Source organism: Pollachius pollachius (genome assembly GCF_949987615.1).
Source record: "Pollachius pollachius genome assembly, chromosome: 11".
Classification (NCBI taxonomy): domain Eukaryota; kingdom Metazoa; phylum Chordata; class Actinopteri; order Gadiformes; family Gadidae; genus Pollachius; species Pollachius pollachius.
Window position 1 is genome coordinate 10332503 of NC_136944.1, and position 24134 is coordinate 10356636.

Sequence of the window (24134 nt, forward strand, 5' to 3'; positions counted from 1 at the left end):
TAGTAAATTCACCTAATATGGTTCCTGACCAGATGACATTATTTCATTTAGCATATGCTTTTTACATTTGTTGCATTTTAATCGCAGCCCAGAATTGTCGAACTTGCTCGTTGCTGCTTTTTTTTGCACAATAATCAAGGGCTTGTGGGGCCCGACCAAGGTAAAATCCATGCTGGCTTGGTTTTAACTGAGATATCACATGTCACCGTTCGGCCAGGGAGCATTACAGTAGGGAAGTAAAAAGGCACTTCCTTCTTCCTATAAGCCTCACACACCGGTTGCAAAACCGTTTTGGACTTCTTCGAATAGTGGAAATGAGACGTGGACGAACGTAAACGATAGTTTGTTAAGTTGTTATTCTAGCATTTTAAATATATTTTCCGCACCGCCAGGTAATGTCATTGGGCTTCAATCGATCGCTTCCAGCAACGCTTTTGTTAGTTATGCTGTAAGTCAAAGCCCAGCTTTTTCTGCCTTACAATGGCTGCTACCTAGAATTACTTTTTTGGATATACGGTGGATGAACAAAAGTACGCTGAAGAGGACCTGGTTCATTTGTTGTTGGATACATCGGTGCACGGCATCAAAATGAAAAAACAGTTTAATCGCATGAAACTGATCGCCAACCAGACTGTTGGAAGGTATGTGTAATAGGTTACATTGTTGCATATTGTTGTAGCGCCCCCAGCATCGGGGCTTTTGTTATTTTCACGTCAGTAAGTTGTGGAACATTCTCTCCATGCACTTTTTTCACCTGCTGTCACTTATTACAGAGCCAGGGCTGGGTCAACTTTTTCCGTAAAAAAGTTATTCAGAGTACCAGCACACTTGGGTTTACTTTTTAGAACTACTAGAATTATGTATATAGCTTACGCTATACAACGAGAGAAGAAGCATAGTCCTACACAAAACATGCTTGTAACCATTCGAGGAATCGGTCGCTCCTCAAGTTAGTATACTTGTTTATGTTCGTGCTGAGTGCTACAATGTGTATTTTTCAGGTAAAACATGCAATCTATTTCTTTGCCTCGATATGTCCATAACTCGAATCACACTTGTACATAGCTTTGTAGTGTCTAGATAATACATGACAGCTGAGCGGACGAGTTGATTGCAGCCCCACCCCACTCAACCACGCACTGCAGTCTACCCACGTCCCTCGAACCACGTTAAACCCCAAACATCTTCCTACCCGACAGACACCAATCCTAACCAACCCTACCGAACCACACGCACGCGCACACACACACACACTCTCTCTCTCTCTCACACACACACACACACACACACACACACACATACAGAGCTTAATAACTAATAATCCATTATCTCATTCATAAACCCAATTCTAAATTCCGCTAATTGCTCCACCCCAGCAAGTAGCCGCTAATGCTGATGAGCCAGTTGAGGTGTACATGTCAACAAGGGGATTTGTTCTGTCCAGTAAGCATTTTTGCACTGCTGTTGACACTAGGGCAGCTGTGGGCTAGCTGGGCCAATTTCACAACTCCTATAAGTGGAGAACAACTATTTTGAGTAGATCGATAACGTAGGCTATAATTGGAGATTTTGTTAACAAAGTCACTTATAAACAACAATATAAGTCATGATGCCATGCACGTGTGATATAAACAGTAAACATATAGACATTAGTCATCAGCTTTTGTTTGCATTCAACCATCTCTGCCTTTGTGTTTATTGTCTGTGTTGACTCCCCAGCGTTCAGTATTGAAGGTGTCCTATTCTTCGTTAGACAGCTTGGCTCGTCTCTGGCCTCCGCCTAAATCAGTGCTCATTCAATATTGATAGGAGAGCCTTTGCATTTCCATTGACAGACCAGAATAACTGACCTTTAACAGGAGATTGTGTAAATGATTTTGTCTTACACATCCTCATGATCCTCAAACATTGAATTAGCAAAGCTAAAAACACCATCACATACAATCGCAGATTAAACACAGATTACAAGTATTTAAATATTATTATAGCTTGGGTCCAGGATGGTTCGGTACAGTATTTGACTTCCAGGCAAAAGTACTAGTTTTGAACCCGAATGTCTTGACTCCCTTCAGGTATCCCTTGAGCGAGATGACTAGTCCTCGCTGCTACGCAGTGCAGTTAAAATCCAAGTTGCATTTGGTAATAGCGTCTGCTGAATTATTTATATTAAATGACTACAAATGACGTCCCCGTTCACCCCCCAACACATGACTGGTTTAAAAGATATCCTGGGGTCCAGGCAGTCCTTCTATGTTAAAGAATGACATCTGTGGGGAGATTGCATAGAGCCTTGATCGGAAACAGAAACTACCAGGGGCGGAACTGTGCCTTGTGTCCTCTTTCATTACGGAGATATTCTACTGAAGAAGAATCTTAAGGGGATTTGTGTAATTCTAGAATGGCCAGTCTGCCCGGTGTTGATTTGGAACCTTTTACAGTGGCCTTTTTCTCTAACAGATTACTTCTGCTAGTTTGTGTTTGCCAATTTATATAGGCTTTATAGATAGGCTTTTTAAGACAGGGAAATGTCCTGTTTGCACAGATTTGAGCTCTTCTGCCATCGAACATTAAAGTCTGATTTTGTGAGACTAGATAAAGGGGAACCGCCACAATGGCCCAGACCTGTAGCGGCCCAGTCAGGGAGCTCTGGTCCAGGTATCTGTTCTGCTGGTGGGGGTGAGGAGGCGCTGGCGTGAGAGAGACCAGTGTGTGCAGGGCCAGGCTGGGACCTGGCTGGAGCTGTTAGGTTCCCCTGCTCTTAAATAGAGAGTTAATGAATTCCTCAGAGAAATTGTGTGTGTGTGTGTGTGTGTGTGTGTGTGTGTGTGTGTGTGTGTGTGTGTCTGTGTCTGTGTGTGTGTGTGTGTGTGTGTGTGTTGGAGTTCCAAACCATTTTGGTGTGCATTATGATTAAAATATGATTGCTAAAACGGTTTGTTACAGAGATTTGGGATATACAGCCTCCATTTCTACAATGAGGTAACAGTAATATGTCAACAGTAACTGTAAAACCAACTGACCAGTTTAGTTAATTTCTCCTCACAATCATGTTTTTACTTTGGTTCATGTTTGAGAAAAATGCTTTGACACAATGAGGTCAGTGTATTCAACAGTCTGAGGTCATCAAACTGTGTTTGATGACCTCAGACTGTGTTTGATGACTGTTGAGCACACAAACATCATACTGTTTCGGAGGACGGCTACCTATCGGAGGTGTTCAACCAGTTACCCAAAGTAACTCAGCGATGGAATTGTGCTAGAATGTGGAACACTCCAGGCTACACACTATTTTCCCACAGCGAGTCGATGGGTGTGTCTGTGCGCGCATATGTGTGTGTTCACATGTGTGTGAGAGCATGTGTGCCTGTGTGTTGTCGACATCAATACGCCACTTACCAGCCAGCCGCATAGCTCCCCCTGTCGCCATAACAACCAGGCTGGATATGACAACAACACTGTGTTTTGGGTTCTCCAGTGATGGCTGTTTGTTGGTTTATTTGTGTGTATTTCTCATGGGTGGGTATGTGGGTCCATGTGTGCGACGCGTTCTCATGTGGGTGTTTTGTGTGAGAGTTCACCCTTATGAAGAATATATTGAGTTCCTTGCATGAACACTACGGCTGCTTGCCTAAAACAATCTAAATTGACTCGTAGCTATTTTGGTCTTCACTCTTCCGTCATCATTATTCCAATAGACTGTTTAGGACGGGCGGTTTGTTTTCACGTATCAGACATAATTCAAGCGGTTACTGTTAAGTAGGCTTTGAATTGTTCCTTGATCTTGGCTACAGAGTTGTCTCAGCTGGATGTGTTCTGCAAGTTAGTTCTTGCTGAAGGCACATTTCTAGCATGACAGAACAGCTCCCAAACAAATAGAAAACTGTCTGTTAGCAGCTAATATTGAGACGTTTGAAATGTTTGGTCAGAATATAGAACATCTTGTTGCAAAAGCCTCTACTAACTGCGCTTCACTCTAACCAATTCAATACAACACAAGAAACACAACAAAAGCCGTTCTCAAACTTAGGTAGCATTCCTTTCTTGGGGTTTTCTTACTCATTTCATTGGAATATTACAGATTGGTCTTCGGGAATTCATTTTAACATTATTACATCCGAGGGAATTTTACTAGTCATCCACCACAGGCCTCCTCCATGGATTCCTTCTGTTAGGTCATGCCTATAAAAATGCATTAAAGAAAGCTTTGACCTTTGTGATGTGTTTCCCTCCGCAGGGCAGAGAAGACTGAGGTGCTGAGTGAGGACCTGCTACAGGTGAACATGGAATTCTCTCTCTCCCTTCACTAGTGTTTGCTCAAACACATACATGTATCAGGTTCCACCGGCATTACATTCATTTCGCATGGGGTTTAAACGATGTTGATGAAACATCCAACTCTCTAGCTTGTTTGGTGTATATGGGCAGCATGAGACTGCAAACGTTTCTTGTCATGATTTTACATAAATCATCTAAACTGCCACAATCATCTCGACATTAAACACATCTTTGTGATCCAAGTTATTTGCCTGAAAGCAAGTGCATGTGCATGTGCCTTGTTTCCTGTTTCATTCATACCGAAGCGATCTCATTGGCGTATGGCAGGAAGTGTGATTTGTGGATGTGGAAGTGTGATTTCAGTTTTCTGTTAGTTACCCTGTAAGCAGAAGTGATCACTTTTCACATGCTGGCACATCACACAAACCTAGAGGCCACGTTTCTTGATTAACTTAAATTATTGAATCAAGAACACAATAACTCAGTACTAGATGCAAAATGCAACAGTTACTAAGTTTGTTACAGGTACCACATTTTGACAAAAGGATCATCTGTGTTTGCTGGTGAATCATCCAAAGCCCAGATTTTAATTTGATGGAACAAACTAAAGTGGAAGCAGTAAGGGGAAGTGGTGGCCGAAGAGGACTTCAAGCTTATTCTGATCACAATGCCTCAACACCTCAACCCCAACCATGCCAAGTAGTAGGCCACTGATGACTGTAACTGTGAAATGTTTCGTAATACTGCTCTTTTCATCTGTTAACTACTCACCCGCAAGAAGGTAAAAGTGAGCTACCTGAGCTAAATATGATCCAAATATTGTTTTCCATGATTCTTACCCTTGAATCCACAATAATTAACATTTTAGCTGTTGCTATTATTGTGCTTCCTGAGATTTTAATTAATTTGTAAGCTCCAGTCCCAAGACATGCTAACTTGTAGCATGTCTTAGGCTAGGCTTTGGTAGCATGTCTTAGGCTAGGCTCTGGTAGCATGTCTCAGGGGGAGCGTACCTATGTTCCCTGGGTCCTATGTTCCCCGCTTTGTATGTGACAGGAAACATAGGATCCGGTGAGCGAATCATTTTTTCGTAGGATGGTAGGGGCAAGTACCGCCTTTTTCGCCTCTGATTCGCCTGTGATTGGTTAGAATGGCTCTCCTCCTATTGGTTAGGGTTAGGGTGAGGTTTAGGGTTAACCCTCACCCTAACCCTAACCCTAAACCTAACCATAAACCTGACCCTAACCCTTCGCACCCGGGGAACATAGGCCCTGGGGAACATAGGGATGACCCCATCTTAGTCTAGGCTCTGGTAGCATGTCTTAGGCTAGGCTCTGGTATTATGTACAAGGATAAGCTTTGGTAGCATAGCTCTGGTACAGACATTGCATCTCACTAGTATGTTGACAGCAGAGCTATCTGGAGGCCTGGAGTGAAATTGCTGGCAGGTGAAACAATTGGTGGTTTGCCGCCTGCAAGGCCTCACAAGCTCATACGATTTGGTCATTTGGGAAAGGGCATCAGTGTTTTTTTCCGTTTGAGGCAGGCTTGACTTCTTGTGACGAATCTGTTATGCACGCACAACACACACACACACACACACACACACACACACACACACACACACACACACACACACACACACTTTCAGGGCCACTAAAGTCACACATTTATTATAGGCGACACTGAACTGTGAACCCTTGTTTAAATCACTCACTCACTCTGTTTGCCTGTTAAGTAGCTCACCTTAAATAGCTCTACCTTTGTCCCAAAAGCACTTTCTCAGCACGAATGAGTAAACGACCCACCCATTCAGAGAATGCCAAACCTATGGCTCTTTGTTTCTCTCTCACTTCTCTTTCATCTTGTACTCTCTCTCTTGCTCTCTCTTTCGCCCCCCCCCCCCCCCGCACTATTTATCTCTGGAGAATTGAACTTTGCCCATATCTTAAGAAAAGAGAGCACTGTGCTGTTATTCAGCGTCAGTTCACACTCCTTTAAAACTCTGATGAACCTGACTCCGATAACCGATGTGTTGAAACGCAATCATTTCAAGAATGTGCTGATTCTGCTGCAACTGCCCCTCCCTTCTCCACCTCCCTTGCCATCTCATCAAAGATTGTCTGTCTGTCTGTCTGTCTGTCTGTCTGTCTGTCTGTCTGTCTGTCTGTCTGTCTGTCTGTCTGTCTGTCTGTCTGTCTGTCTGTCTGTCTGTCTGTGTGTGTGTGTGTGTGTGTGTGTGTGTGTGTGTGTGTGTGTGTGTGTGTGTGTGTGTGTGTGTGTGTGTGTGTGTGCGTGTGCGCGCGCCAAGAAGGATTTTATGCATTATTTTTGGGAGAGCTTAGTGGGCACACCTTTTGTGAATGTCAGTTTAAGTAGTTTTATTCCATATTTGGCCCTTTAAATTCCTCTTCCTTCTCAGCCAAAATTCCAGTTTTCGGTGATTCACGTATCACACATCCTATCACAAAGCAAGGCCTTACCCAGATATAAAGCAGATATCCTGAAGGAAACTCATTGTTTGAAACGTGGGATAAGATGCATGCCTAGAACAACACAATGTTGTTTATTTGCTTGTTCCAGCTGCCTTGGAAACCAGAGATCTTTTCTGCACAGTCATCACAACCGGCCGGCCAGACCCAACAACAAGCCCCCTTGTAGCCAATGAGGTCAGCCAGCAAATTAAACAGTCAGCCAGTTCACAAATCCTAGCCAAGACAATCAGTCACTCAGCCTTCAAGTCGTCAAAAGCGGCTGCACTTCAGCGAACAGAGCTGCGTCCATCCAGGCTCTCTGTGACTCAGTGGAAGTTTCCATAGTTAGTGTTGTCAGGGGTCAGAGTTGAACTCAGCCCAGGCTTTTCATTGGCTGCTGGGGGTCGTCTGGAAACACGTGGAACCAACGAGCCTATAAAGCTTTAAACAAGCTCACTAACGGAACATGGGGCGTAACGGAAGGGAAAGTGTAAGCATGCGTGTGTGTTTCTGCATCTGCTATTTTTCAGGATATTGTGTAGAGTGAGTGATAGAAAATGATTTTTAGATTAATCAAATATGAAATTAATTGCTAGGTGCAGCTCTAGTGGGCATGTTTCCATGCACGGTTGGGTGTGTGTGCGTATTTACGAGCTGTGTGCGTGCAAGCTTGTTCCACTTCACTTCTCCGGTAGTCTGCATCTGTTTCTTCAATACGATATTCATCCATGGACAAACCTCCCCTGGCGATTAGACACATCGCTTCTGTCTCAATGTTTTCCAAGAATCCGTGGTAAAAGCCAAATTCAAAGGGAGCTCTTAGGGCCTGTCCACACGGAAACGATTGTTGTGTAAAAACTCAGTAGTCTTGCACGTTTGGGCCCACCTTCCAGACTGACCCGGCATTTTCAGGGCCTGCAGACGCACTTTTCTGAAACAAGGTCCCAGGGTGAAAAAGAGAAAAACGCCACCCTGCGGTGCCAATTGTGTTCCGTGTTGTTCTCCATTGTTGTTCTACTAAGCAGCGGACGCTTGGTGATGACATATTACGACGTGATGACGTATGTACAAGGGGCAACCGTACTCGGGCCCAGTTCAGATTGCCTAGCGTGAGCACAGGCCAGTGCACAGCAGGGGGCGGGGGGCAATCGTACTTGAGTACGGTACAGGGCAACTTTGCCTAGTGTGAGTCACCCTTATTTCCTACTGTGGAGGGCAATACTGTGGGTGATTGGTGTAATAAATCATTGCGCAAACACTTCGTGTCTCATCCTTGGATGCACACAGGCGCTGTCAAGGGGCCGAGCCTGCATGATGGAGCTAGCATGGGGCCCTTACCTGCGCTGTTTTCAAAGCAGCGCAAACAAAGCCCATTTTAATATAAATCGACCCTACATGTTACTAGTGACCCTTATATTCCCCAATGACTCTCTTTTCTGTTAGGGAGGAGTATATGGGTCACAGGAAAAAAATGCTGTTGGAACCTCAACTGCAACTCTTACCGCTTCCATTCACTCGCTCCGCACGATCGTTCCTAAAGAAATGTAGATTTTGATCGATGTTCGTTGATCGGCCGTAAAAAAAGTTTCCGTGGCCAGAGGCTGAGACACAGAGGCTGAGACAATCAGCCATGCAGTGTATCCACGAGTCGAGTTTGCAGACATACAAACACAGCCACAAACCCCTGGGCCTCGCTCTTTTCCTTTCTGTCCCTTTCCTCCTTCCCTCCCCCCCTCCTCACCCACCTTAGCTCAGAGTGCCTTACGAGAGCCTGGATCCAATCGTACCCGTGGTCAGATTGGACCACGCGTCCACAAAGGAATCAAAAGGCAGGAGCCATGGTGTTCGTTTGCAAGGACGCCAGAGTCTAGCTGGCGGTGAAGCTACCAGCTGCAGGAGAAGAACTATTTAGTCATTTGGCAGACGCTTTTATCTGAAACCACTTGCATGTGAGGCTGAGAGCATTCAGAGTATGGCATCATTTTTGGAGTTACTAACTAACTAAAACAATTTATACAGAGTGCAGAGTAGCTATAGGAATAGGAAAGACCAGAGAATATAATTGTTATTTATTAATTAGCTACAATAAAAGACCCCAAAAGAGAGAGGGGGAAAGAAGGGAATAAGTTTCGTGGCAGAAGAGCGGGAGAGTTGGAAGTAATGTTTAACATTGCTGCTCCTCTCAGGTCCTCATCTGTCAAGGGAATGCTTCCTCTGAAGTCTGACAGGTGCAGCACAGAGCTTGAGGTCCTCTCCTAGTTGTACCTCTGCATAGTTTGACACCCATGTACACTTTGTTTCACAGATCCCATATTGTTTTGTGTCATTCAGCTCTTGACATTAGCAACCAGCCTCATGATGTTATTTCTTCTTTTGATAGTGTTTAAAGAGAACCGTGCACTAATGGGTAGAAAGGCCCTGTTTCTCATTCTTAGTGTTTGCGTTGAGTATGCTCAGGTGGGGATATGCCTTCAGAGAAGCATTGTTTACTGTTGCACAGGATGAGGAAGTGGCTGCTTATTAAACAGACGGACTAGTCTGATGCAAAGTCTGTGTTTTTGCAAAGATCTGTGCGTTGTGTGTGCGCATTTTTGCCCGTGCTCAGGATCAGTTAATTTCCATGGAACCTTCAAGCATCCTAACCTTAAGTTTAGCTTCATGGTTAGATTTGTTTATAAACTTAGCACAAAAAGTAAGGAAATTTGTGTTTGGTAGATTATTTCTCTGTGGTACTAATGCTTTTTGGCCGTAAATCTTATAACGTTGGAAAGCCTGTTTAGTTCCCTTTCGAATGGGAACTAAACAGGCACCCACATACTCATCCCACATACTCATTTGTGGGATGAGTATGTGGGTTGCGCCCATGAAAAATGTGCCAAATCTTTTCTGCCATTGCCACTGCCACTACCAACAGGTTATTTTGCTGTTGCTATTGACACTTGTTTTGAGCTTCTGGTATGCCCAGGGGCTGCCAATCAGGTTCCTGATTGGCACCTGATTGGGCAACTTCAAGCTGGTGTTCCACAAAACCAAGTTGCGGCATTATTTGGAGTGAGCCCTAGTACCCTCTCCAAACTGAAGGCCAAGTTCCATATAACGGGGGATGTCAAAGACGGGCCACGAAGTGGGCGTCCCAAGAAAAGGACAGCCCAAGAAGACCGTTTCATCACCCTGTCAGCACTTAGGTTCCATAGGCTGTCTTCTACAGATTTGTAGTCAAGGTTTGCCGGATGATATGGCTGACGGCTCTCTGCCCAGGCAATCCGGAACAGACTACACGCAGCCAATCTTCGGTCTCATAGGGCTGCCAGGAGTCCTGCCATGACTGCCCTTCACCGTCAGGCCCGTTTGCGCTTGTGTGGGCAACACGTGCACTGGAACCTGAACATGTGGAGGAACGTTATGTTCAGGGATGAGTCCAGATTCTGGCTACGGCAGTTGGATCGTAGGGTCAAAGTGTGGAGAAGATGCGGAGAACGCTATGCTGATTGCTGCACCGATAGAATTACATCTTTTGGTGGAGGCAGTGTGATGGTGTGGGGTGGCATCTCCCTCACTGGAAAAACGAGGCTTGTCATCATTGGAGGAAATCTCAATGCAGAGAGATATAGAGATGAGATTCTGCAGTCAGTGGCAATCCCATATCTCCACAGTCTGGGACCAACCTATCCTCCAAGATGACAACGCTCGCCCCCACAGGGCGGGGTTTATCAGAGACTACCTCCAGAATGTGGGAGTGGAGAGGATGGAATGGCCTGCTAGCAGTCCTAACCTCAACCCCATTGAAAACTTGTGGGATCAGCTTGGGCGTGCTGTTCGTGCCAGAGTGACCAACACAACCACGTTGGCTGACTTGCGACAAATGCTGGTTGAAGAATGGGATGCCATCCCACAGCAGTGTGTGACCAGGCTGGTGACCAGCATGAGGAGGAGGTGCCAGGCTGTTGTGGCTGTGTATGGTTCTCCCACACGCTACTGAGGCTCCTGTTTGTGAAATTAATAAATTGTTTAATTGCCAATACGTCTTGTTTCTTCAAACTTCAATCATCCAATCCACCAAACACCAAACGAGTCAATGGCAGAATAAGCTGTTTGGCATTAGCAGAGAAGAGTTGGCAAATTTTTCATGGGCACAACCCACATACTCAGCTCTGCTGCTCATCCCACAAGTGCATGTTCCTTACAAATGGGGCACCATTTGAAAGGGAACTATACAGGCTTTCCAACGGTATGAGATTTATTGCCAAAAAGCATTGTTACCACAGAGAAATAATCCACCAAACACAAATTTCCTAAATTTCGTAAGCTAAGTTTATAAAAGTGCAGGTATACTATAAGTCCTTCAACTACAAATATATTTATTCACCTATCTTGACCTGACATCGTCATGTGTTTTTGTGTGTGTGTGTGTGTGTGTGTGTTTGTGTGTGTGTGTGTGTGTGTGTGTGTGTGTGTGCATATTTACCTCAGATCGAGCGGCGGATGGAGCTGGTGCGAACAGTGTCGCACAACGCACACAAGAGGCTGGTTATGTGTCTGCAGGGTCAGCTGGGCACCGACGCGGATAAACGACACGTAAGAATAAGAGGAAGGAGAATTCCACCTTCCTCGCACTGTTCTCTCCTCTCACTCACTGTCCTGTCCTGTACTCACAAAAGAGCAGAGGACAACTTTGAATTAAATTACCCTAGTTTTCATTGTATTATTAGAGTACCCTGGCTGGCTAACCGAGGATTATTAGGTTTAGCAAGACCTATTTCCAATGTACGATTTAGCAGGTGCTTCAAAGTGAATCTATTTTGATGCATGTTGACATTAATGCAGAGGTGATGGTTGCATCTTGCTCAAGGATGCCTACTGGTAGACTGAGAACATAGGGATCGAACTCAGAATTGATGTGGATAGAAGTCGAACACCCTAACTCTACTAAACTTTCTTCATCCTGCCACAGTGTTGTGCTTTCATTAAGTATTGCATAGTATTGAGTCACTCAGGAACAGACGTAGTGGAAATATTGAGCCATGGCCGTCAGTGTTTTTGAGTTTTCCAGAACGCACGGACAACATGCACACAGTCATTGAGATTGCCATGCCGCGTCCTAGCATTTGTTTTAACTTTCTTTGACTCCTTTTTATTCAGTTATATCATGGATCATTGCATCTGTTCAACTCGGTTAATGTTATAGCACATAGAACACGGTTAAGTGTTGGTTGTGGGTCTGTCTCTGAAAACGGTTTCACCTTTACCTGGTGCCTCACGTTCACTTTCTATTCATCCCCCTGCAGAAAAAGATGCCACTGACGTCTCTGTCCCAGGCCATGCAGGATGGAGGCAGCCAGCTGGGGGAAGAGAGTCTGATCGGGTCTGTAAAAGTAAACTCTCTTAAATTGCTCAATAATTCAGCTCATGGCTGTATTAAAGAATGCAGACTCACTTACCTTACCCTCATCCTAAAACTGCCATTTGCTACACTATTTTAAACTTGGGTAAAATAGTAAAATTCAAATTGAATCCTCTAAATACAAAGATGATTGTGGAGAGGGAAAAGAGCATAAGTTGTCTACACTAGCTGCGCTTCCATCCCCCTGATTTTATGCAAATTTTGAAGTATTGAATCAGTAAACGGTGATGGAAACACCAAAATCTGCATAAAAATCCTCTAATTCGCAAAAAAGTTTATCCGCTCACTTTAGGTGGTTTTTGAGAAATGCGAAAGAGAGTAAATGCGCAAAATGGGAGATGGAAACACTTTTCGAAACAGCTGTGACGTAGCGAACATTGAACACACAGGACTGACAAGGTCCTTCCGATTTCCGCATAACGACCGGCCGTAGCAACCCTGCTGACATCAACTTGTAGCGTCAATATATATTTATATATATATTTAAGCGTTTGCATGCATAGACATCCTATATCATATATATATATATATATATATATATATATATATATATATATATATATATATGATATAGGCTGTCTATGTTTGCATATCCTTTAATTATACCGTGTCCATTAATCCCTGATATATGGACACCTACTAAGTAATTCCAGTCAAATTATCTGTTCAGCCTTCAAAACGAGAGCTGGTACATTGTGGAAAATGCATTAAACTGTAATCAGAAAACGCGGTTATATGCTATAGACCCTAGAGTATCTGTGGTATAAAGGCTGCAAAGAATTTTGAATTATAAATATGTACAATGTATCCTTTAAAAACCTCCATGGAACAGATGGCCAATGTGAATAATAGATACGTGTGGACCACTGAAGAGGTAAAACCTTTCCTTGCTCTCATCGAGGAAAAAAACATTACAGCTATTTTAGATGGAAAACAATGCAATTCCACTATATATCAGGACCTAAGAGAGGATGTTATCAAAAGGATACGACAAGCCCTGGAATGTGTGTAGTTTTTCGCTCCAACCACTTGATGGAAACGCACCTAATTCGAATTTCTTTTTTGCGAACTTTCTAAAGATTCGCATCACCTTTTAGATGGAAACGTGACTAGTGGCTGTATGAGGGTTTAGTCTATCCGTCTTTTTCACTACCACAATTCTTATGGAAAATGCAGCATATTTAATGTAAATCGAAAGGAAAGAGGCTGAGTAGAACAGATCATAGCTGATTTGAGTGGTTGGACTCGAGGACATCTTAGATGTGTTTGGCTTTACACTGTTGGTCCTTCTCAGGAATGTGAGCCTACAGCAGTTTCCCACTCACTCACTCACTCACTGACTCTGTGTGTTTCTGTGTTTGAGAGATTTACTCCGTTGTTAGTGTATGTGTTTTGCATTGCTTTATCTTGGTCCTGTGTGTATGTAATCACTATTGGTTTTGTGTGTGTGTGTGTGTGTGTGTGCGTGTGCGCTTATATTCTGTCCTTGTGCTTGAGCAGTAAGATGATGGATGTGTGTGGGGAGGCAGAGAGCAAGCTTGCCTTGGAACTTATGCAGCACGAGGTCACGCTAGAGCGGGAAGTCCTGGAACCTGTCAATCAGCTCACAGAGGTACAAACACACCGCTAAGCACCACTACACAGCACATGGCATTCATAACACACCATTACACACCAAAACACCCCACTACACCCCATAAAACCCCCTTAAGAAAAACACCACACACTACCACACACCATACCAGACCACTACACACCATAACACAAAAACATACCAGTGCACACATCACTCCATAGTACAACTGCTCATTATAAAAAGATGTACTGACGGTTTGGGCAACATTGTAATGTAGATATTATGGATCAGGTTGTGTGTTGAAAGTGTACCTTATGAGTCTCTGTTTTTTATTCCAAAGGTGGACATTCCAAACGTGCTGAAAATGAGGAAGCAACTGGGCAAGCTGGTTCTGGACTATGACTCGGCTAAGGCTAGGTACGCTAGATGCTAGCTCGAACACTGTTTGATATGATCGAAAAGGGATGCTATTTCAAACTTTTTTGTAAGGAATGCAAATCTTACTTAAAAAAATGGACGACTGTGTACTTAACTACAACCCAATTGTTTTGGGTAGTGTCAAAATAAATTTCACAAAAGGAATTAAAGATATTTTGATTGTTTTAATATTTAGGGGCTGCCCTTTATTTTCAGATGTGCAGTGCCAGCGAAAACGACAACATAACATTATAATTATTCTATAATAATTGTTTTTAACTGATAAAAACACCTGGCTAGGTTATTATTTTTTATTTAATCTTAAACCTTTATGTTTATTACCTGCCTGCCTAAAATTGTTCAATCACCCACAGGTGGTACCAGGCGACAAGAACCAGTAACCAGGCCATGGCGTCAAAGGTGGACTCACTCAAGGACGAGATGGATGAGGCTCTTAATAAAGTGGAAATATGCAAGGTAGATACTAACAGATTTATTAAAATTGAGTCAAACCCTAGAGGCTTTATAGTCCCAGCTCCGGTCTCTTTATTAAGTTGGAACAATGGGCCTTATTCACATAGCGGCCATCTTGGTTCTAAATGCTGGATGGGGGGAACTGAAGGATGCAGAATGTCGCATTATTCCCTTCCCCCCCCACCCAACTAGCATTTAGAGCCAAGAAGGATGCCAGGTGAATAAGGTTCATATCTAAACAGGGTAGGAACAGGCCAGCCTTTGTCATCAGAAGTCAAGTCTTACAACCAATCAGGTTATAAGACTTACAACAGTATGACTTTTGGACATTTAATCTGCTTGCTCGTCAGATGTTGTCTTCAAGAGGAATTTGGTGAATATAACACAGTAGATAATGTAGATGACATGAAAGAGATTTGTGAGACTGAGGGATGTTATCTTATAAATGTATTTTTTATTGCCACACAGGACCAGCTTTCTGCGGATATGTATAGCTTTGCTTCAAAAGAGGGGGACTACGCAAGTTATTATGTCTTGGTAAGTCTGCCATGATGAAGGTCATATCCTCTCCATGTCTAAACTGTTGAGTGAATATCTCATTTATTTAGTGTGTGTGTTGCATGTGTGTATGTGTGTAGCTATTGGAGGCCCAAGCAGACTACCACAGGAGATCTTTGGCTGTACTAGAAGCAGCCATCCCTGCCATCAAACTGCAGCAAGGTAAACATCACCCGCAAGAAATACCTACTATAAATACCGAATGAAACGTACATTTATTATTGATTGTTGGTGATCGACGTACGCTACAAACTACACGGTAAAAAAATCTGTATTTAGGAATTGAGAAACCAATTATTTATATGGATAGGTACACACTTCAGCATGTAACCCCAAAGAAACCTGAAACCTGAATAAACACGATAAACATGATAAAACACATTTAATTTTATTGTGTGCTGTGTCTGTATTTTTCCGTAAACTTGTGCGGGATATTCTATTTGTAGGACAGGGGTACTAAATGAGTGATACTATTGCATTGCTTGGCTTCTAGAAGAAAAGCCTATAAGTTTTGCATTGGGGGGGGGGGGGACTCAGTGGTTTGTGTGCAGGTTTTATGTTTTGCCTAGTCTAGCAGCATTTCAGAACCATTAAAGATTCTCCCAAAAAAGTGAAATGCAAACTCTGTCAATTACATTATCATACTACTCACACTGGTGAAAATTATTCTCTCCATCATTCACATTTTGAATCAGTCAAACACATTCAATTTATCAATCTTTGTTTGCATGATCGGATGTGAATACCTTTGGTAACAAGACAAAACAAATCGCTCTGTCTCCACAGAGACCAGCCACTGTTTGATTAAATAGATCTAACATGGTATATTATACTAGGTTAATATCCTATATTTTCTGTTCATTGAGCGGCATATATAGAAAAATCTATGATATATGTAATTAACTCAACCATCAGTCATCGATGGGTCTTGCCTGACAATCATTTTTATCCATGAAATATCTTATATCAAAGAAAACCCTAAATATAATCTAAATTACAATATTTAATTGTAGGATCAAAAATGTTAGGTCGGTAATTGCGTGTCGGTTTTGAACATTTTGTCGCTTCAAAAAGCGAATCCAAAATGTCTGCCAACAGCCAACTGACCTCCATGTTGTGTCTCCCTCCCCTTCCCCCTCTCCTGCTAGACTCGTGGATGGAGAAGCCAGCGTTTGGCACAGTCCTGGAGGAGCACCTGGAGAGGAGCCACAGGGAGATCGCCCTGCCGCTGGAGGCCTGCGTCATGATGCTGCTTGAGACTGGCATGAAGGAGGAGGTAGAGACTGAAGAGTTACATTGTGTTGTCCTAGCATGATATCTAATGTTGTTGCAAAGCAAGCCACGCTATTGTGATCATGTTTCTTATTTTCTTTCTTGACATTCATTCAAATCATTTGTTACCACTGTGACTACAGGGGGCGCTATAACTCGTGGTCAAACCTTCATTATTTTCTTTTTGATTGTGTTACAAATGGCTGTTGGTTTTGGCTGATTTATGCAAAAATATGATTATGCTAATGAGAAGTCATTATTCAACCAGTCCGCTTCAGGAAACCTCAGAGGCCTAACATTGCGTGTGCCCATCAAAGACCTCCCCCTTAAGTCCCCACTAGTTTTGTGTTGATAGCTGAGTGGTTGAATTTTCACTGTTCCCGGTTCTCAAGTTATTTTTTTATAATGGGAGTCATTTGGGAAAACAACTCATGGTCGGCAAAGTTGGTACATGTATAGAACCGGGGGTAAGCAGTCCTCAAAAAAGTAAAGTACCTCCTTGGCAACAGGGGACGCTATAATTCACCACCAAACAAAAACAATCAGCCTCATTATTCAATTAATAAACAATCAGAAAACAGCCCAGGGACTGGAAATCTGGTGTGCTAACCTCATTAGCCTTTCTAGCATTAACATGTCAGTTAATGAGTTAATGAGACAGTTTCAATTTTAAGTTAATCTTTCAACTTAATAAAATGTCATGAATAAGCATATGAACAGATTCTAAATGTTTTGGCTTTTTTCAGAATTATGAACGATCAAATAAATTCAAATATATAATCAAATGTAATCAAACAATCTTCTGCCAATCTATGAAACAGCTAAAAATATATAACAATTACAGGTTATTTTTGTCCCTAATGCAGATAATTTCTAGGTTGATTCGAAATAAAATCTCTAAATTGTATGATTGCGGTTAATAATTCTGAAGTGAAAAATGGAAGTTGGTAACGATCGCTTATGCTGGCTTGCCAATTGTGGCCATCGTGTGTGTGTGTGTGTGTGTGTGTGTGTGTGTGTGTGTGTGTGTGTGTGTGTGTGTGTGTGTGTTCGCCCCTACGTATGTGGTGTTGCATTTCCTCTCCACATCTGTGAGCCATTACCATAGCCACTAATACCCTCTTTAAGATGCAGCCACAGCAATAGATATCCTAAAATGGTATTATTCAGACGCTTTTTTAGAGGAAGCCAGGCCAACGATTTAAAGGGGTAGTGTGTAGAATTTGTTGCATCTAGTGGAGCCGACCAGGCAGAAATGGGTTATAATATTCATAGGTATGTTTTAATTTGTAGTGTATAATTCCATGAAATAAACAATCATTGTTTTTTCGTTATCTAGAATGAGGCCTTTCTATCGACAGTATGTAGGGAGAAGGTGCTCTTCCATGGAGGCCACCATGTTTCACCGCCATATTTCTACAGTAGCCCAGAAAGGACAAACAGCTATAGAGAGGACCTGTTTGTTATTCAAAAAAGAGAATATGTTTTAGGCGTTATTTAGGCGCAAGAGTTCCATGACAATTTTCTAATATTGTTTTAGTGCTGTGGTTGTGTAGGAGCATTAAAATGAGCAATGTTATTTATATTTATATGCAAAGCGCCACACATCTTGGCATTGTAAGTGTTCTATAAGTGTGAGAAGGTTAACCCTCTTTCAGGTGCGCCTCATATAACCTAGGGACTACAAGCTATATGCTTTTACTTTTTTGCCAAGGGAGGTTTAGGGAGGTTTAGGGAGGTTTCAGAATGGGTATTCATTTGGTTGCAATCTGTAACTTCACTGCTAGATGCTACGGACTGGACCTCAGTCTGCGTTAGAACCTGAAACAACCAGAGTAGCACAAATATGAAGTCAGTTGGTAGGTCCGTAGTGAAACTTACTCATTTACTTCCTGTTTCTTGACACAGAAACCCACACACACTATGAATATACAAAGTGCAAGTGTTCCTCTTGAAGGGAAACAAGAAGAGTGGAGAATCATTTGCATGAAAATAAATATATATATATATATATATATATATATATATATATATATATATATATATATATATATTGTATTTCCTAGGGTCTCTTCCGCATCGCCGCTGGTTCATCCAAGCTGAAGAAGCTGAAGGCGGCGTTGGATTGTTCCACGTCGCAGCTGGAGGAGTTCTACTCAGACCCCCACGCAGTAGCTGGTATGATCCACTGTCATGACAACACTGCGAAAACTAGGGATGCACAGATTTTTTTTTTTTTACCAAGTACTTACATTTCGGTATTCGCAGAGTACTGATATGAGTACTTAATAATACTATTAAAGTTTAAAGAGCAAGTGAACCCTGGGAATGAGGACACTATGAGATTAAAAAAAATGAAGTATTTTGGGCTGAGAGTTCTAGGAAAGAGGGGGACGTTATCGCCATGGTCACGGCCCACAGCAACGTTGTGATGTATATGAGAGTTATAATGAGCGATGGTGTATATGAAATGCACCACACACAGTAGCGATGCAGCATGTGCAGTGGCAGTATGCAGGGTGGGATTTGTGAAAAAAACAGAGGGGGGGATAATTTTGAGAAACATTTTAAAATGTTTCAAACACGGACCCTGTGTATTTTGGTTGTTAATTATTACGATGTAATGGTGAAAATACTTTGAGTGGGGGGGATAATTTTTATCCCCACCAAGGATAAAAATAATTCAGCAGAGGGTAGGACGTGTAAACCAGAGGGGGGGATAATCCCCACCATCCCCACCGGCAAATCGCACCCTGGCAGTATGCAATAATAATAATACAATAGTTTCCGAAAAGCTCGACGCCACGGTCAGACAGAGCTCCACATGTCCGCACAAACCGGTGCCCCTTTATTATCTAAATTGGGTACTTATTTCAGCAACGTGATGAAATGGCATAGATTACTATGTTGACGATCATATAGGACATATTTGTTAAAAAAAATGTGTGTGTGTGTGTGTGTGTGTGTGTGTGTGCGTGTGTGTGTGTGCGCGCGTGCGTGTGCGTGCGTGCGTGTGTGTGTTCAGGAGCACTCAAGTCCTACCTCAGGGAGCTTCCGGAACCTCTGATGACGTTTGGGCTCTACGACGAATGGTTACAGGCCTCAAAGTACACACACTCTCACACACACAGACACAGACAGCTTGCCAAGCTGGCAAGCACATATATATCATGTATATATATATTAATTCATGTGCTTTTGACAATTTTACCTCAATCTCTGTATGCTTAAAGTAATGTAATAAAACAATTCCTGACCCTCTGCTGTGTGTGTGTGTGTTAAGTGTGTCGGATCCGGACAAGAGGCTGCAATCGCTGTGGTCAACATGTCACAGTATGCCAAATGCACACAAGGCCAACCTCAGGTAGAGTCTGTTCCACTCCTTTCTATTCTAATATATTCTATTTGGTTCTAGCTGTTGGATCTCAGTCCTTTCTAATCCTGATTCTACCCTAGATTGCATGTCGTTATTTTACATGAAGTACATGTGCTAGTATATAATACATATTGTCTGATGTGCACATTGTGCACACTATGTATTTTGGGACATGAAAGCACATGTTGTCTCTATTACACAATAAAGGTATTGTGAAAGAGTCTCTATCTCATGTGATGGAGTAAAGTATATTGTGTGAATTATGTCTAGATAAGCGGTAAAGAATTGTCCTGATATATAGCAATATATGCACTGTGTACGATAGTAGATACGATGGTTCTTTGCTAATCTCAGATTCGCACCTGACACAGCGTACGAACCTGACACAACAGATGGTTTCTAACACAGAACTTGGACGTCCTTTGAAACTGTTTAGATTGGGGCAGGCAATTACCACTGTCCATCATGTATCCTGTGGTTCAAGATAGCCTAAAACGATACACACGCACGCACGCACTGTGTGAGTCACACAGTGTGTATTGTCAGTTGCATAGTATTCATCTTGCGGTACACAGTATGTAATGTCTGTTACACAGTATACATTTTGTGTAACATAGTATGTATTGTGTGTTGCAGATACCTGGTGAAGTTCCTGGCTAAGCTGGCGCAGGACAGCGACGTGAACAAGATGACCCCCCCCAACATCGCCATCGTCCTGGGGCCCAACCTGCTCTGGCCAAAGACAGAAGGGTATGGAAACGGCACACTGCTTTCTACTATCTAGTCATTCATCCTTCACTATTCCTTTACAACGGACGCACTGTGAATTCAGATACAGGTCGTTCTGGATCAGGTAGGGGTGAGGCAGGGAAATGGCGGCCGTTGGGGATCAATACCGGATACCTTTGGTCCTGGATTCTCAAAAACCTTAACCACCTTTGCACTATCCCCCCTCCCTACCTCACATCTCATTCATGTACACAGAACTGAGTTTGTTTTCTTGAGGGTACACGTTTAAGGACCGAAATGTTACCTATCTATTTATTAATTCAATCTATTAAGACTTTTTAATTTCCTCATGCTCCATCTTGTGTGTTGTCTTATGACCAGGACCCTGGCAGAGATGGCCGCCGCCACGTCTCTCCACGTGGTCGCCATCATAGAGCCCATCATCCAGCATGCAGACTGGTTCTTCCCTGATGGTAAAACCCTGTAAAGAATTGTTTTAAATGTAGTTGATTTAAAGGGGTTTGTGTGCGCGTGCGTGTGTGTGTGTGTTTCATTATTTTATTTATTTACGCTTCTGCACGCAGGATTTATCTTCAATTCGATTTTTATATTATATTTTCATTTATTTAACCTCATTATTTCCCAGGTAACCATATCTAGCCTCACGACCTCACAACACTTTTACACACCAAATAACCAACCCTGACTTCCTTTATCCCAAACCTAAATTTCTTCTCTCGCTGTCTCTCTCGGGTCCCTGTGACCTCCAGAGGTCGACTTCAACGTGTCGGGCATGTTCGCCCTGCCCAGCCACCTGGCCACCCCCGAGCCGGACCCTCCCGGCCTGGAGAAGAGACGTCCCGGCAGCATGGGGGGGCAGGAGGGTGACGGCCACACCCCCCGTAAAGACAGGTACCTGTCCCGCCCAAACCTCAGCCTCACCCTCAGCCTGCCGTCTCGCTCCCGATCCCAGGGGCCCCGGGGCCCCACAGTGTCGGCTCTCTACTTGGCGGCCGACGAGTCGGTCACGGTCACGGAGACGCCCACCGAAGAGCTGCCAGCTCCAAACTTTAAAGCAGAAGGCTGAAGGGGCCATGATGTAGGGGCCCCTGGTGTAGAGCCTGGTTTAAGCCCCCTAGTGTTGGCCCCTGGTATGAACCTCTGGCATAAAACCCAACACACACACACACACACACACACACACACACCGACACACACTCTTCCTTTTACTGAGAAACTAAGCTAATAGTTTATTTTTGTGTGTGTGTATGCGTGTTGCTTCAGCACTACATTATGTGCTACCTTTTATCAAGGTACATTTTACATTGATTTTGCACGGTTGCCAAAGCCAATAAGTGTGTTTATTTAATTTAAGGTTAATAATGTACAGGAATGAAACAAAGGGGAAGACAGTTGAATGGTTTTCAATGTGATGCATTGTCATTCTTCTGTGCTACGATGTCATTCGAAGCGTGACTGTACTCTTGTGAAACTCTTATTCTTTCCATTAAAGCTTAGGTTTTACTGTGGCTTGCGGGCTGTATGTTTTGTGTGGGTCTTCCTACATTGCCTTCCATTAGTTCCCTCTCATCTTTCTATGCAAACATTCAGACGTTCTTTTGGCTCTAAGACAACTGTGGTTTCTTGTGTTGTCTCGAAAGGGGGAGTTCTTTTAACCGTAAAAAGTGTATGTCTCTCACTCTTTCTCTACCAGACACACACACAACGTGGTCCTTTCACGTTTTCTCCCAATTTCTCCCTATTCACTGGTTTGTTTTATGTACTTCCTGATATTTTCTCTTCCCGTCCTCCCCTTCTGCTCTCCCTCCCTCCGTCTTCCTTAGCGCTGGTAACAAACCACCGGAGCCCGCCCCGCGTAAACTCGGCACTCTAAATAGAAAGCATCTTAGCTTACCCGCCTTCAAGTCCCAGACTCTGCCCCTCCCGGAAGCTGGGGACTCACCCACACGGCCCCAAGCCCCAGTCCAAAGCCCTACCCTGGCTATTGATGCGGAGCCGCACTGCCTGGTGGACGGAGGAGGTGGTGGTGGTGGTGGTGAAAGTGGAGGAAGGGGTAGTCACAGGAATGTGGTGCAGGTAGACTCAGTGCAGCCTCAGCCTTTGTCCAGCCCCAGCATTGAGAAGTTCAGGTAAGGAGACGTAAACCCGGGATCCCGTCACCTTGCCAAAAAACGCCCAATCAGCTCTGTCCGCCTCCCAAATCAGCGCTCCAGCGACCTGTCGTTTCGTCACCCCCGCCACGAAAATGTTGTCCCGTGTCTGCTCCGGTCATTGTTTTCACAGCGCAAGCACATTGCCCAGATTGATTATTCCAATATTGACAGTTGACGAGTTGAATCAAGGAACTCTCCATGTTGAAACGCTACCAGCTTGTTCCAGGAGAAGACATACTGGTTTGTTTACAGGCTTAGCCACTTCAATGGGCGATTGGCCACATTTTCTGTTTGATAATGCTCCAGATTTCTTTACCTGCCTGCCTATCTGTCTGTCTGCCTGCCTGCCCGTCCCTCCATCTGTCCCTCTGCGTGATCATCGGTCTGTCTCTGTCTTACGTGTCAGAAATATGATTTCCAAATGCAAGACCAAATCACACAATCTTACATTTGTACTTTTTAAATTCCCTTTTCACTAATTTTTTTTAACAATGCTACCTAATACAAATTTTCCTGTTTGTTACATACAAATAAACACTATCTCTCAACTATGTCGTTAATATTTTGTTAATGTGTTCAATATGTTGATAAGAGTCACGCCATTGTGTCATAACATCAATCCAATGTTATCGCCATCAAAGTAACTTTCATGGCAAACAAAATGTTGTGATTGCAATGCATGCATGTGTCCAACACTGATGTGAACTGAGACAAGGTGTGTGTGTGTGTGTCTGTGTGTGTGTGTCTGTGTGTGTGTGTGTGTATGTGTGTGTGTGTGTACGGATTGACCTTCTACATGTATATCGTGTTCCCCCTCCACACAGCCCGGCGCGGGAAAACACATCCACCCCCCCTCCTCAGAGGAATGGATCGGCCCCCCACCTGACTGTGGGCACGCCCCACTCCCAGGGGGGCTCCCGAGGGACAAGTCCACACATGATGCGCAGGGGTAAGATCACACACACACACACTTGACTTTATAAATTAAGGTGAAGATATTTTAGAGGAACAAGGAATTTTAATGCCGCTAGTTAATTCATGGATTAATGCACCGTGAGATTTTTTTTTGTTCATCCTCTGTGGCAACAAGTGAAGTAGCTTTCGGCTCAGCTTGCGTCATCTTGTGCGCTCCTACATCTCAACCAGAGATAGTATATAAAATGGATGTATTCCATTTCCAATTCTCTTGGCTTATGAGGGCGCCGTCTTGTCATAGTTTGACTCCGCCTCATTTCCTCTAACCAAAACAGGGCATTGATGTGACGTCAGGGGGAGGGAGATACGCCCATCTAGGTGACGTACACCGAATTAGCTCGTAGCTCATTAGTTTTTAAACGATCAGTTGGTACAGTTGACCGCAGAGCGAGGCATCTTGGCACCGGAATGAATCCTGAAAACTAGCCTCCGA

The 24134-nt window shown here is 43.4% G+C and overlaps 1 protein-coding gene across 5 annotated transcripts in view; it reads left to right on the top strand.

Moving 5' to 3' along the window:
• Window positions 1-243: 243 nt before the first annotated feature.
• Window positions 244-24134, top strand: part of arhgap17b (Rho GTPase activating protein 17b) — a 28070-nt gene continuing 4179 nt past the window's right edge. For 4 of the 5 annotated variants that reach the window (XM_079745809.1, XM_079745810.1, XM_079745812.1 and 1 more), the window contains exons 1-18: window positions 244-641; window positions 4235-4274; window positions 11220-11324; window positions 12035-12111; window positions 13651-13762; window positions 14067-14143; window positions 14518-14620; window positions 15086-15154; window positions 15256-15337; window positions 16324-16451; window positions 18514-18625; window positions 19473-19554; window positions 19731-19811; window positions 20460-20573; window positions 20934-21025; window positions 21323-21464; window positions 22397-22702; window positions 23551-23675. In XM_079745809.1, the coding sequence (XP_079601935.1) occupies window positions 589-641; window positions 4235-4274; window positions 11220-11324; window positions 12035-12111; window positions 13651-13762; window positions 14067-14143; window positions 14518-14620; window positions 15086-15154; window positions 15256-15337; window positions 16324-16451; window positions 18514-18625; window positions 19473-19554; window positions 19731-19811; window positions 20460-20573; window positions 20934-21025; window positions 21323-21464; window positions 22397-22702; window positions 23551-23675 (1900 nt within the window). In that variant the 5' untranslated portion in view covers window positions 244-588. The remainder of the gene's footprint in view (window positions 642-4234; window positions 4275-11219; window positions 11325-12034; window positions 12112-13650; window positions 13763-14066; window positions 14144-14517; window positions 14621-15085; window positions 15155-15255; window positions 15338-16323; window positions 16452-18513; window positions 18626-19472; window positions 19555-19730; window positions 19812-20459; window positions 20574-20933; window positions 21026-21322; window positions 21465-22396; window positions 22703-23550; window positions 23676-24134) is intronic. The other variant, XM_079745813.1, reaches the window with a different exon arrangement.